This window comes from Eumetopias jubatus, unplaced genomic scaffold (genome assembly GCF_037043125.1).
Source record: "Eumetopias jubatus isolate StellerSeaLion01/CBP00866 unplaced genomic scaffold, mEumJub1_p1.0 scaffold_2, whole genome shotgun sequence".
Taxonomy (NCBI): domain Eukaryota; kingdom Metazoa; phylum Chordata; class Mammalia; order Carnivora; family Otariidae; genus Eumetopias; species Eumetopias jubatus.
In genome coordinates this window covers 158,114,753-158,130,238 of record NW_028274808.1, presented here as the reverse complement: position 1 = coordinate 158,130,238, position 15,486 = coordinate 158,114,753, and the positions used below count along the sequence as shown (strand labels likewise).

At 45.1% G+C, this 15,486-nt stretch overlaps 1 protein-coding gene across 2 annotated transcripts in view; it reads left to right on the top strand.

The window, feature by feature from the left end:
* Positions 1–15,486, top strand: part of CRACD (capping protein inhibiting regulator of actin dynamics) — a 256,557-nt gene that overhangs the window by 221,685 nt on the left and 19,386 nt on the right. Inside the window, exons 7-8 of one of the 2 annotated variants that reach the window (XM_088021156.1) lie at positions 6,454–6,589; positions 14,135–14,299. In XM_088021156.1, the coding sequence (XP_087877282.1) occupies positions 6,454–6,589; positions 14,135–14,299 (301 nt within the window). The remainder of the gene's footprint in view (positions 1–6,453; positions 6,590–14,134; positions 14,300–15,486) is intronic. The other variant, XM_088021157.1, reaches the window with a different exon arrangement.

Below are 15,486 nucleotides of genomic sequence, written 5' to 3'. Positions count from 1 at the left end.
AGTCACACAGACCGTTTTAAAAAGTGATTGTTGGGCGCCTGGGTGGCTCAGTTGGTTAAGTGACTGCCTTCGGCTCAGGTCATGATCCTGGAGTCCCAGGATCGAGTCCATCGGACTCCCTGCTCGGCAGGGAGTCTGCTTCTCCCTCTGACCCTCCCCCCTCTCATGTGCTCTATCTCTCTCATTCTTTATCTCAAATAAATAAATAAATCTTTAAAAAAATAAAAAATAAAAAGCGATTGTTGAAACCAGAGGAGTGACCTTGGGTTGTTCCACTGTCTATGCCTTTGAAAGGATAATGGTCAGAGTCAGCCAAGAATGAATGGGAAAGACCAAAAGCTGGGCTCTGTGGGCTGATTGGAGGCCTCTGAAGAGATATTTGAAACCTGAACCTCTCCACCAATAACAATAACATCAGTGACAACAGCAACAAAGCCAGGACAGAGATACAGAAATGAGAGTTATGACATCTCAGCCATGCTTTCTGTCCCTAGGGCCTCAGGAACTTCTACTGCCCAGACCTCCAAGTCCAAAGGGACCATTTTTCTGACCTCTTATAAGGCATGGCTGTGATTCTTCCCTGAACTAATGAAGACTTCCTCAGAGACCCGTGCTGTTACAAATTTCCCAAGTGGGCCTCTTTCTTTCCTTCTAGAGTTTGTTTTTACTATAGGTGCTTTGCATTTGACTTTAGATCTTGTTTAAATTTAAAGGACTGTTAAATGTATTGACAGTCCTTCATTTAAAAGTTAAAAATCTGGGGGATTTTAGAGGTCTTTATATATCTCTTCTCATGATCAAGAGGCTGCTCTGTATTCTTGGCATGGGAAGAGAAGGTTCCCACACAGCAAGTGCCTTTTTTTTCTTTTGAGAACATAAAGCCTGAGGGAACGTCGCAGCTTTGAGGCTCAAGGCCCTGCCTCTAGGTTCACTCATAATAAAAGGAAAGGGGAGGATTGGCCTGATTCGCAATCAGTTCTGAAAGATCTTTAAATGTCAAGAATAAAGAAGTCCAGATGAACTCTGCTAAGGTACAATTTGTGTTAAATTGCCCCACCACCTCCCAATCATGTAATTCCTAGTTCCCAGCTGTTAAGGACAATGATTCCACCAAACTCTTTGTTCATAAGAACATAGTTTCAAGCTGAGATCTCCACACGTGGCCTATTCAGTTTGATTTTCAGCCCTGTCTCAAATTCTGGAACTCTGGGCAGTGTTTTTACCTACTTTTTGTCTCAGCTTCCCCTTCAGAGAAAAGGAAATAATCTACATTGTAGAGTTGTTTGGAACCGGAACTGGTAACCATGATCACCAAAGATTTAAAATTAGACAATTTGCCAAGGATTTAATGTTAATTTGCATTATGTAAACTGAAATATTTAGAAGAGAGTGTTCATTCATATAACTAATAAACCAGTTACCATTCTCCTCCACTGTTTCTTAGAGCTTTAAAATAGGACAAAAACTAGATCTAAGAAGAAAAAGGTAGAAATGTTTTTGCTCACTTTGAAAAGTAATCCTCTTAAGAGTCATAGCCATATAAATAAGTAGGTTCTGACAAATGTAGAAACTTCATAAATATCAAAAAGTTATTTAATCACTTCTGCTTCTGGCTGTGATGAAGTAGCATGTTGCAAATCAGTGCTCCCACCAAGAACAACTAGAAATGCAGATAGAATATTTGAACAAAGACATCTGTTTAAAGGCATCTCATTGCTGCAAATGCATCAGACTTCAACAGCGAGATACTGGAGAGAATGGAAGCCCACTGAATTGAGCCCAACTTCCTGCATATTGCTTCTCCCCTGTGGGCATTAGGTGACTCCTGGTGGAGAGCAAGAGACCAAAAAAAAAAAAAAAAAAAGCCTGAGAGTGACTGCCAAGAGGAGAAGACAGCAGAGCTGTCGGCAATCTTCTGGAGCCTGGAATACAAAAACTGGAGTTTGTGGCTGCCGAGACAGCCAGGACTTGAAGAACTGAAATCCCCAAGAGAAGAGGAACTCGGAAGAAAGAATCTAAATCTAGGCAACAGTTTTCCTTCTGATGAATTTTTGATAAAGCTGCACAAGGATAGAGGCTGAAAGGCAAGGCAGAGTTTTTGACAGTCTGTGATGTTGGAAAGATGAAAATTGGGGTCTACCAAGGAGGGGGACCTTAGGAAGCAACCCAGGCTGTCAGGTGAGACAACAGGAGGCCTGTACCCTAGAAGTGAGGACAAAGCAGAGGTAGTCTCAGCCTTACAAAGATTGCTAACCAGCTGTGGTCAGTTCAGTCCCTAATAGGATTGAGGTGATTTGCTCTCCTCCACTAATGGCTGAAGGAGTGGGTGAGTCCTCTCTGGGAGGAGAGAAACCAGCCTCTATAATGTTTCATTCTTGATATATAGAATTCAATAAAAAAATTACCAGTTGAGAAACAGACTATGAGAAAAACAAAATAATAGAAGTAGACCCAAAGATGATAAAGATACTGGAGTTTCAGATATTTAAGTAATTGTGATCAATACATTCAATAAAATAGTTGACAAGATAGAGAATTTTGCCAGAGAACTAGAATCTATTAAAAAGAATCAAATTGAAATTCTAGATATGAAAAACGCTACTGAAATTAAGTGCTCAATAGATTGTTTTAACAGCAGATTAGATACAACTAAAGAGAGAATTAATGAGCTGAAGTCTAGGTCAGTAGAAAAATCCATACTAAGGGACATCTGAGTGGCTCATTCGGTTAAGTGTCTGCCTTCAGCTCAGGTTATGATCCCAGAGTCCCGGGATCAAGTCCCTCATTGGGCTCCTTACTCACTGGGGAGCCTCCTTCTCCCTCTGCCTCTGCCTGCCATTCCCCCTGCTTGTGCACCCTCTCTCTCTCTCTCTGACCAATAAATAAATAAAATCTTAAAAAAAAATAAAAGAAAAAATCCATACTAAGTCATACTGAGTAAAAAGAATTGACAGGTACAGAAAACAGCATGAGGACATATGACTCATGGGGAGACATTCTAACATCAGAGAACCAGAGGAGGAATAAAGGAAAAAGGGGGTAGAGGCAGTATTTGAAGGCTGAGAATTTTCCAGAACTGATGAAAGCCACAAGCAACAGGTTTAGGAAGTATTATGTATCCCCAGCTAGATAAATTAAAGGAAAATCACACTGGCCACAAGAGAGTAAAACTGCTGTAAACCAAGGCAAAGAGAAAAATCCTAATATCAGCTATAAATAAAAGATGATAGACTGCCTGTCTTTTCGAAGAAGCAGTGATATAACCTACAAAAACTCTATAGGTTACAACATAACTTAATGGTAAAATACTGAATGCATTTTTGCTTAGTTCAGGAACATGACGAGTCTACCAATCACGACTTCTCTTCAACTCTGTGAAGTTCCTAGATAATGCAATGTGACCAAAAAAAGAGAGGAAGGGAGGGGGAAAAAAGGAAGGAAGGATGGATTTAAAATAAACAAAACCGCCTTTTGTCACAGGCAACCTGCTTATATACGTAGAAAATCCGAAAGAATCAAGTCATATTATTATAATTAATAAATTTAGCTAAGCCTAGTTTTAAGAACAATATGCAAAGATCAATTGTAATTTAATATTCCACCAATAAACAATTAAAAAATAAAAATTTTAGGCTATGCCATTTGCGGTCGGTTCACAAACATCAAATATGTAGGAATAAATCTATCAAAATATGTATAAAGCCTCTACACACAACACTACAAAACATTATTGAGAGAAAGTAAGTGGGATCTAAACAAATGAAGGGATATCTGATGCTCATGGATTAAAATATCAAGTATTGTAAAGATGTTAGTTATCCCACAATTTATCTGTAGATCTAATGCCATCACAAAAGCAATTCTAGGAGTGTGTTGAAGAGTGTATATGTATGTAAATTTATGCAGAAATGCAGAGATAAGAATAGCTATCTTGACAAAAAAAAATCAAAGCTGGAGAAGTTAAACTACTAGATACCAACACTCATTAAAAAGCTGTAGTAATTAAGACAGAGTGGGATTATTGCAGTAAAAATAGACAAGTAGACCAATGGAAATGAGGCCAGAAACAGATCCACATGTATACAGTCACTTCATTCATTGCAAGTCACCCACTGTCTTCAAGCCTTAGTTTCCTCTTCTGGAAATACGCTTCATACTAGCACCTACCACATACAGTTTAAATATTATGTGTCAAAAGGACTCAGATATTACACTACAGAGGTTAGCACATACGAAAGGGACATAGCAAGTGTCCAATAAAATCTAGCCAGTATTAATATTACCATTGTGACTGCCACTATTATTGTGATTATCACTACTGCTATCATTGCTGTTCATTTTTCTCTGTTTTTCAATGTGATTATCTGGAAGTGAGGAATGGATGGACATTCGTTGTGGTTGGCAGCAAGGAACATTTGGGGTAACACAGAAGGGTAGGAGAGTGTCGATTCTTAGCCTACCTGGAAAAAGAATGGGATCAGGGAGATCAAGCTCATGATTCAGTCAAGTTTGCCTTAGAAACTGGAATGGGATTTGGCCTACCACCAGAGTGATGTGGCCACACAACTGTAGTACACATTTGTTAGTAAACATTTATTAAGCTTCTAAAATGACTTGTGTATATATGTGTTTGTAAGGATATTTGAAAGCATGTATATGTGTCTAAGCCACTTGTAAAAACACTGTGTAGACATGAAGTTGGTTGTGTCTTCTCCCATCTGAATCATAGCCAGGAATCTGATGTTTAGACGGAATATTAAAAGATTTGATTCTCTTCTGATGGCACTTCCTATAAAAGATTTGATTCTGTAACTTTAGATGAAAAGTTTATTTCATAGCCTCTTTAGGTAAGCCTCGTTGTTCATTTTGTAACAGAGGCCACAGAGTCTCTGAAGACAGGGAGATAAGGAGGTATTTAATTCTTTTCACATTCATATCCTAGACAGTGCCTCCTATTTCATAAAGTGGGTTGCCGCTGTATGGTGTCTGGTGTTATTTAGCTGAAAACTTGCCCGTTCTTCTAGCTATTTAGTATCTCTAATCCTCCCAGGTTCCAGTCCACATGGCATTTGCGTCCTGTCTTCCCCTCCCATTGGCCCCCCCACACCCTCTTTCACTCCCTAGAGGGAAGACTCTAAGACCTTCCGCTGCTTTGAAACACTTCCGCTGGCTCGTGAGAGACTGTTCTCTGCAGCTCATTTTCTCATCTACGACTTCTATTCGGATGACTTTAGATAAGGTTATTTGCCCCCTGAGTTCCATCTGCAGCAAGGGATTGGGGTTGAAATGATGGGAGTCAAACTCTCGGCGGTTTTTCATCAGGGTGGGGGTTGGAGGCAGCTATTACTGGTATTGATGAGGGTCACCCAGCCAGGAGGCTAGCATCCAAGTTTTTCGTTTCTCAACCTCATATGCTTTTCGAAGACAGGATTTGGTACTCAGTCTTCCTCACTCTGTCTAGATTTGGTCAGGACCCTGCCCACTGCACATCTGTGACTGAGTTTAGAAGGCCCAGCTGGAGGTGCCTTTCCCCCCATTGCTGGCCCCAGGTCACTGATAAAAGCTCCAGGCCAGACCCTGCTCTAAGGAGGGGAGCGGGACTCTCTCACCCGAGAGTCCGCCTGCGCACCTGGCACCATGGGAATGTACCTGCCCTGCCTCCCAGAGAGGGTGTGGTTCTGCCTGCCCCTGGGAGCAGCCTTCTCAGAGAGCAGTTAGTAGCTGAGGCTGAGTGAGGAACAGTGAGCTTCTGCTGCTCCTCTTCCTGCAGCCCCCCCCCCCCGCCCTCGCCAGGCGGAAGTCCGGACTCCATGAAGCACAACGCTTCAACTGAAACGTACTGTTGGGTACCTACCACTTATGAGCTGCTCAGTGTGCGTGAAGCCCATCGGGATTGCCCCAACGCGCGTTTCTCTTCAAGTCCAGCCCCAGAGACTCTTCCTGTAGGCCCGACCAGCAATTCTGGGCTGTGTCAAGTCTTTGTTTTAGATGTACGGGTCTTTCTAACAATTTGATTGTCATCTGAAAGAGAGAATCTCTTGCCTCTTACCTCTGGATCTGCATGTGACTTCAAAAGTGTTGCTGACAGGACTTACTGGGGGAAAATGGATAGTGGCAGCTCCTCAGGCTTGTCAGGACATGGGCTCCTCCAGTTACAATTCCAGCCAGGGCCTCGGGTACCAGGTCCTCTACAAGTCAAGAGCTGTCTTTGAGTTCTCTCCTTGAGTGGCTCTAAAACCTGTGTTGGAGACATGCTCCCTTATTTCTGGGAGACCCTTTCTCCTACCCAGCTACTTGGCTGACACCTCGCAGAAAAGGACACAATGCTGGAAGTGCTCTCTGAATGAGACAGGGGTTGTGGGGGAGTCCCCTAAATCAGAAGGAACAGGAAGCTGAATTGCCAAAAGAATTATTATCATCCTAATAAAATGAAGCCCATGATTTGCATTCCAGGTCCTTCAACTATTCTATGGGAACCCGGGCATTTTCCCATGACAGTATTTTTATCCCTGATGGGGGAGCAGAAAGTGAGCAGACAGTTCAAGCAATGTCACAGGACAACATCCTGGGCAAAGTCAAAACTCTTCAGGTAAGACAGCTTGAGATTGGCAAGTCAGACTTAGGAGGGGGCCCGCGATGGTGGGAAGTGGGAAGTGGGAACATCCCGAGAGTGGCCTTGAGTAAGGGATCGGGAGATCCAAGGGGAGCTTCTGGTGGGAATTTTTGCTCTCTCAACCCTGACTCTGTTCTCTGGAAGCCTTCTGTCCACCTGGGAGAGGTACGTCATCACCATTGTACCCACCTGCGTAACAACTCCACTCCTGTTCTGTCGAGTTGTTCCCTCATTTTTAACTGCATGTCATGAGGACAGGTACCCAAGAGAAGCTGCAGGACTTGGTGGGAGGGGAGAGTTGGAAATGTGGCCCATAATCCCTGAACACAGGGTTGACTGTTAGCTGAGGGCATGCACAGCACATCTCCATACTTGGACAGTGAATGGTAAGACTCTATTTAATTTGCCGTATTTGTAAATCTGGCTCCCCCTGAGCCACCCTGTCTTGGAGGAATGCCGGGCAGCTCTTAAACCTCCCTCCTGTTCATGCTGCAGAGCCGGGCAGTTTTCCTCTATAAAATTGACTCCGGTGGTAACTCCTTAATAATGAAGATATAATAAAACAATTACTCACTAAATGTGATTGAGATCATGGGAAATCCAGGGAAAGCAAGAGGAGCAGAGACACCTGGGATCTGACCGTGTAGGTTTGCCTGATAGCCTGGTAGAATTCACTCACCTGACAGAAGTGCCCAAGCAAGCACTTCTCTGAGGTGGGAAGGCTTGGAGGAGATCCAAGTTACGAACGGGGGACTCTGGTTTGCTGGTTTCCAACTGTCTGCAAGTCTACAATAACGAATGTATAAATGAATGAATGGGGGGCGGACAGCTGGCTTGAGTAGCTGCCAATACAATGAAGCAGTGTACTCAAAGGAAATTTTCTATTTTCTTGAAATGTTCTTGTTTCTACTGAACATTAGCTATGCATTTTGTGATCTGTGTTTGGTTACATGTCCACACACACTCAGCTGAATATAGCTAACACCCTGGAACCATACCCGAACGTTCCTGGATCTTTATACCTACTGCCAGCCATGGCCCAGGGCCCCTGTCCTGCCCTCAGAGCTAACGTAGTCCCTTCCTTCAGATTCCAGCATGTCCTAACCAGGTTCTGCTCTTAGTTCTTGCTGGCTGCGCTGCTACATGTGTAGCACTTTTCCTAGGTTGGAGAAGAGGAAGGGGTGGTGATCGCCAAAGAAAACGGTGGACGCCCTCCCCATATTACCTTACCTTCGTGAAGTCTTTTGATTCCTGGACTGTTATTCCTAAGAAGTTCTGAACTCCTGGCTCATAAATACGCCCTTTCCAAGTGGAGTGACTTCCAGAGTTCAATCCATGAAACAGCTGTATTTTATAAGGGCTTTCGAGGAGCTCTTTAAAAATTAGATACTAGTGTGTTGTCTTAAATGCTGTCTGTGCTAACATCACACTGCATGCCACTGCCCCTCCAGGAAGTGGATTTGGAATTGGGAAAAATATATAATTCTGCACTGCTGAAACTCAATAAAAATATGTGAGTGCCTGTTATTCCGAGTCACACTGCAAGGCACAAGTTTAAAGAATCAGGTCTCACAATTAAAATGTAAAACAACCAACTTCCCTGAAGCAACAGTTCTATTAACAGAAAGAAAGTTGTGAGGAAAGCAGAATAACTAAGCTGAGTGCTCTCCTTTGGACAGTACCTCCTCATCCGAGGTCTGCCTAATTTTGCTTCTGCTCTGGATTCATAATCTTCCTCACAGCTCTCTAGTTATACTTTTAAAAACTAAAGAGGCTTTGCTCTTTGAGGAGGGAAATGGGGACCATTATCATAGAAAATGTGATTTTTGGAGTGACATTAAGATATAACTGTATCACCCCCAAAAGACTGTGCTTTATTTTTCAGTCGACTAAGCAGTATGTTCCTGGTAAGTCATAGAAATAGTAGTTAACTTTATTAACTTGCATGAATGCTTTGCATTTTTCCATGACAACGTTATGCTGGTATTGATGCTTAGTAAGCAGCATAAAAGACCGCCCCCTCGTAGACTCCAGCATGGAATGAGGGTGTTAGTTATGTCAGAGGCATGTATGTTTTTTATGTTCGATATCGTGTTTGTGTATGTATGTATGTTTATTAAAAACAGAGAGAGGAAAGTCACGGATACCTATTTGACAGTGGACGTCCTGGCAGGCTGATTAGCCACCATTATTAAGACATTCTTTTGAAATGAGATTTCTATCATAATGCCATCTTGGGCGCGGCGGGGGGGGGGGGGGGGGGAGCCATTTTTCTCTGGCCTAAGAAACTTCCCAGCCCTTGGAAACCCCAGAACTGTGCGTGTACTGACTGCGTTTGGAAAGATTGCCCTCTAGTGTCCACACGTGGTCATCCCAGCTCGGCCGGCCGGCCGGCCGGCCTAACATTGCACCGTGGTGGTCTGTAACCTGTCTACTGAGTGCAGAATGAATGAATGCAGCGTGAATAAGCCTGCATTTTCTGAATCAAGTGAATCTATCACCTGCCAAAATTTGTGGCAAATCATTGACCCTTTACAAGAAAAATGACTTTTTTTTTCCTGAGTATAAAAATACTACATGTTTGTAGGGAGAACAAATTCTAATATACAGGAGAGTTATAGGGGCCAGAACAACAGTGATGCCCTTTTTGAAGACCCTACACATAACAGTCAGCTGTTCCATGGCCATAGGTGAAATAAAAATTCTGTGCCCGGCCTTCCCCACCACCTGGCTGTGTGGCCTCCAGGGAAATCATTGAAGCTCTCTGCCCCTCATCATCCCCATCTGAAAAATAAGGGGATGAATATGATGGATGATCTGGCTCCTCCAGTTCTTAAAGTCTGCCATCTGTACGAAATCACTGCTCACCTGCTGTAGCACGGAGTGGTTTGGTTAGCTTCACACTTGGTTGCATTTGGAGTTCAGTGACCTTGATGTTCCTTACAGCCCTCCAGATCACAGACCAGGGAGAGGCCTGCTTATTTCAGATCAGACCCAGGCTATGAAGTGGGTAACAACTGATGATAAAACTCAGACAGGAACATTGGAGTCTAAGCCTGCAGGTGGTTTTTAGAATTATACCACACCTTTGTCAGAAAATGCTAACTCTGTTAGTCCATGGACTATTTAGCCCAGGGGGGAAAGCCTCCATTTTCAGTAGCCGCTGACTCCTGAGGAGCTGGGTTTCACTTAAAAATGCCGAAGTGTCATATGTTGGAGGATTTTGACACCTCATGCTGCTGTCAAGGACACAAAGACTGAATACCCATTCTTAGCCGCTTCTGCATAGAGCAGATGTCTTTAACTCTATATGCTTTTTCTTTTGCCTCTCTTTAAAAATTCATTTTCACTACGGGTGTATCTGTAGTTCACTCAAGAGGACAGCAACTTCATTTTTCCTCTGCTCTGTTCTCACGGCCATGGTCTAAAGGGTAGCTGTGAGAAATCTGGGGGAGCCTAAACACTGGCAGTGTGAGAGCTGCAGAATATGATGTGCTTGGAATTCCCACACCATAGGAAAAAGCCTTATAAATATGGATGTGCATTCCTATAACATCATTCTCTGGCATTCCATATTACAACAAAATGGCCCAATTTGAATGAGTAAAATATAGTCCCTTTTAGCTCACATTCCAGTCCTCACAGTAACCCCATTCACAGCTGCAGGCGGCGTGGCCCGTCGCTGTAGGCGCAGTGTCCCCGCTTCGTCCGGCTGTGCTTGCAATGTAGATAAAGGGCTCCTCGGTAGTAGAGAAGGTGGAGGGAATGGTCGTCCAAACAGCTGGTTGTCAGGGATTGCTTCTATCAAAGTTCCTCTCATGACAATGCCTGAGTAGTGGACAGAACTAAAGTCACAAAAAAAGTCACACTGATCCCTACATTCAAGTCACGTGACACCCGAGATTGCCAAATAGGTTTCAGCAGTCACCTTTTAATTGTCGTTAAATCACACAGTGTCTCTACAGCCCTATCTCCTTTGAGTCAGCTGAAGAAAGCCTTGGATCAGGAACCGCAGGGAGGGAAAAATGCAGGTGCAGGAGCCTCGGCCTTGAGAACCTAAGGCTCAGTCACCACGGCCTTGGACCCTAAGGCCTACCCTGGCCTAGTTCTGCGGTCTCATCCCTGACAGCTGCAGGTGTGTGTGTCTAGGAAGGCAGTCCTTTGTCTGGACAGAGAGGCTGCAGCTCAATCCCTGAACTCGGCCAGCATTTCTGTGATGACCTGGGTCCTCCCCTCCTCCATCCCCCGAAGCTCGCAGCCACCAGCCTGAATTTATTTTTTCTAGAGGGATTTTAAACCAGCGGCTTTACAGAAATGCACACTGTTATTCTCAAAGACAACAGCATTGTGTTTCTTTTGCCAGGATGCACATCTCTGTGACGTAAATCATCCCTTCAATACACACACATTCTCATTCCCACCCTCCACCTCTTCTTCCCTCTCTCTCTCCCCACCCTCAACTGGGTACCTGCCGCCAGGCCCACACCCCACGCCCCTGCACCCTCCTCTCGGCTCACCTCTTTGATTTCATTCTCCACTTAGCTCTTAACACCACCCTCTCCACTTCCTAGCTTCGTCCCATGTGCCCTATTTCTTCTGTTCTCATTCCGTCGATTTCCTCTTTCCATTCTCTTGTAGCTTTTCCATTGTTCCATGACAGCCATCCTATCTTTGGAGCTTATTTCCATCTAGGCTGCAATTACATTGTGTCATATGCTTGGTTGTCTCTTAAGCATCAGGGTGGACCAACATCAGTATTTTAAAAGGTGCCCTAATGAAGAAAAATATCAGCATATTCATTCTTTTTTTGTTATGGTGGCAAAAACCCCTAACTGGCATTGACTGTTAGGCCAAGTTCTCCTTGGAAACTCGTTAAAGAATTATTCTTTCTATTATAACTAGAAGAAATACCCTCATTTTAGTCGTTCAGGAGCATTGAGAGATGGCAGACCCTGACAACAGGAGGTCTCAGTCTAAGGGGATTTAGAACACTTTCCAGCTCTTGGCCAACACTCCTAGAGCAGGGATAACTGGTAGACCGAAAGCTGGGCTGGGAGTCCCAGAGGGAGGTCCTGCTAGGGCTTTCACTAGGACGCAGGAACCATGCCACCTCCTCTGCCCGCGTCCCGACCCCTCTCCCACAGGTCAGCAGAGTGAGATGGGCCTGTGACTCCATTACACCGTGTCCTCTTGTCTGGCTCCATCGGCTGCTCTAACCGTGCCTGCTTATTGATCTGCTTAGAGTAGATACTAACTGCCGCTTCCTGCTAAACTGGTTTTGAGAAGACACCCTTTTTCAGCCTTCTCCTCCCCAAAACCCTTTCAGGCTGCTCAAGCTGTACTCTGTACTTCACTGGCTGAACTTGGGGCTTTTGATATGTGCTCCTTCCCTGTGGTGCCAGGGGAGCCAGGCTCAGGCTGAAATAGCAGCAGATCAAATACAAGTCCTCTGTCTTTCTGTGCTCCTGACTTGGCATGCTGGGGTGACCCTGGGGTGCGGGGAGGGCAGTCTTGGGCTCATCTTTTCCATATCTCTGCAGTCTCACTGTCTACCGTGCAGGGCCGAGGGGGAGCTGGGCACGAGCGGGTGGATTTAGTACCCTTGAGTTCAGAAGGGGCATTTCCCTCAAGGGATTCCCCTGCCAGGGAACTTGGGCAAGGTCTTAAAAATGCTGTATCATCTTTATTTCTGCCCCTAGAGGAATAAAGAGGCACAATGTCAAATTTGTGAGAACCTGTGGGATGCGATGCAAATAACACTGACTCTGGTTTTAGGAGACCTGGCCTCAGATCCCTCTGGGGTCACACTTTCTTTCCATAAGCTTGGGCCAGTCACCTCTCCCCACTGGACCTCTGACATTTTTTATAAAATGAGGGGGCTGGACTATGTGATTACTAAGGCTCATTGCGGCTCTATGGGATTAAATATTAGCCAGATTAAAGATAAATATCAGATAATGCATTTTATTTCTTTCTTTCTTTCTCTCTCTCTTTCTTTCTTTCTTTTTTTCTTTTCTTTTCTTTCTTTCTTTTTTTCTTTCTTTCTTTCTTTCTTTCTTTCTTTCTCTTTCTTTCTTTCTTTCTCTTTCTTTCTTTTCTTTCTTTCTTTCTTTCTTTCTTTCTTTCTTTCTTTCTTTCTTTCTTTCTTTCTTTCTTTCTTTCTTCCTTCCCTCCCTCCCTCCCTCCCTCCCTCCCTCCCTCCCTCCCTCCCTCCCTCCCTCCCTCCCTCCCTCCCTCCTTCCTTCCTTCCTTCCTTCCTTCCTTCTGGCACAAAAGGACTATGAAGCCCAAGTCCGTAGGTCTAGAGCAGGAGCTCTCAGCCACAGCAGTTTTACCCTCGCAGCGGATGTCAGGCACCCGACGGAGACATTTTTGGTTGTCTCGACAGGGAAGGAACTGCTACCGGCATCTAGTTTCCGGAGGCCAGGGTGCTGCTGCTAAACATTTTACAACGCACAGGACAGCTCCCCACACCAGAGAATGATGTGGCCGAAATGCCAGTAGTGCGAGGTTGAGAACCCTGCTGTAGAAAAAGGCAGGCGTTTCTACAGTATTTTTAATTCAGTAGTCCTTCAGGTGGCCATGGCATACCCTTTTTTCTTCCTGAATGTTCATTTTCTCTGCCACAACCCATTAAATATTTTGCCCTTTCTTTAACATTATATTTATTTATTTTTTCTTCAGAGAATATATTTCTTTTCTAATCTGGCTTTTCTCTAATTCTGTTGATCTTCCTAATTTCTACCCCATTTCCCCCACACACACCCTTCTAGCTACCTGCCACCAATAATGCATCCCTTCTTGGCCCTTTCCTCCTGCCTACCTCTCCAGCCCTTCTGTCCCACAGCTCACAGTGTCTAACTGCAGCAAGGCAAAAAGAGTCCTAGGGGCAGGACAGGATTGTTCTGTGCCTTCCATGATTTACGCATTGATTGTGGAAAGACTTGCCAGCACTGGGGCCTCCTTCACCTCACTGCCCATTGTGAGAAGAACATGGTGTTCGAGCGAGGGGCTGGGGAGGAAAGTGCCTAAAGCGTAAATATTCAAGGAGAACGTGTCAAAAGAAGCTGGAGGGTGCCCCTGTTACAGCAACCATGTGGGTCTTGATTTCCCCCAGTGGTTCCTGCAGTTCACGTAACTATTTTCTATACCATTTTTATACTTTTAAAAGACTTTTTAATAAATACATTTATAGGGTTAATCAAAAAATTTTTGTCATTACACGTATCCCCACTTTTGGTTCGGAAATGTGGTCTCTCTGCCCCCCTGGATAATGTTGGCATCTCCGGGAAAGAGGTGGCTGGATGAAAAAGCTCATGGCTTGAGGGTGGGAAAGGAAGAGAAACTAGAAAACAAATCCACTTGTTCCAGGACTGCATCGTGGCTTACTGGCATGGTATTTAGTCTAGAAACGTGTGCAGAACATGCCTCGGTGCCCACTAGATATGCCGGGGCATCTGCTCGCGCTTCTCGTGACCTGCTTCCCTGCTTCAGAACATCTTTCTTTGTTGTTTCCTCCAGCGACAGTTGAGCAAAAACATCAAGTTTGGGCGGCCACCACCCACTGCCATTCCCATGAAGAAGGCAGACAGTGGTGAGGCTAACTTAGAAGAGGATCTGTTCCTGACCAGTCCCATGGAAATTGTGACTCACGAGGACATCATCCTCTCAGACACCGAGAACAAAGTAAGGCTCCTCCAGGGAATGACTTGGTTGCTGATAGGCGAGGGGAGGACGTTGGGCAGTGGCCCGGGGCATCCAGTAGCTCTGGGGTCTGCTGTACAGGGAATATGTGAGAGAAGATTTTCTGATGAGTAGCCCCGGGCTGGAGGGCACTTCGTGGTCAGGCGCCGTGAGCTGCAGGGAGGTGCACTTGGAGGGGCGGGTGGGGGTGGGGAAGAGGAGACGTGCCCTTCGCAGGCACTCCTCACAGCATCTTCCACTTACTCTTCAAGACTCAGGTGGGCCCACCTTTTCTGGGAAGCCTTAGTTGGCCTTACCCCCACGCGGTGCTATCTCTTCTGTGTCTTTGCTGTGCGTCCTTTGTGCTTCTCACACATCTGTACTCATCTGTGTCCATGTAATTGTGTTCTCTCCATCTCTAAATGTGGAGTTCCCTGAGGACAAATTGGGTCTTTCACATCTCTGTCTCCCCAGGACTCAGCTAGTGCCTTACTTAGTAGCACCAAGTAATTACTTGTCAAATTGGACTAATTTAAAGGGAGATGAGAAAACAAAGAAGTAAGTGCCTAACGAGACAGAACATATCGAACAGGCCAGCTTGAAGTCTACTTAATGAGGGAAGAAAGTCACATTGGTTCAGCATTGTCCTTTCTGAATTTGGTCTTTTGACACTTGGAAAGAAACACCATGAGGGCATCCCGGAATGAGAGTCCTTCCAGCAGCAGAGGGGACATCCTCGGGCCTCTAGTGGGGAAGGAGGGAAGGCCCCACCAGCAGCTGAAGCAGGGAGGTCTCTAGGTGAGGCACCGAACCTTCCAGTCTCAACAGAAAGCATTTTCTGTGCTCTGCCTAGCAAGACGCCTGAAATTACACTGCTGTTGTTAAAATGGATGTGCCCCCCAAAGTCATGCTTGCTATCAGCTAATGTGTCAGAAGGGCGGTAAGAAAGAGAAGTGATTTGCAGAGCAAAGTGAGGAAGGAAGGAACAGGCCATTCCCCTGCTGTTGCCGCCCCCCAGTCTGCCTCCGGCCCTCATGACTCCTGGTCCCCAGACATGTGGGTGGCGGGTGGCGTGGTGGGTAAAAGGACGGGGCCCAGCCCTCCCATCAGGTCCAATGTCTCCAGGGCTAGGGGGCAGCGACGAAAATCAGCCTTCATGCACGGACTTCCCAAGGACTGAAGCAAATGTC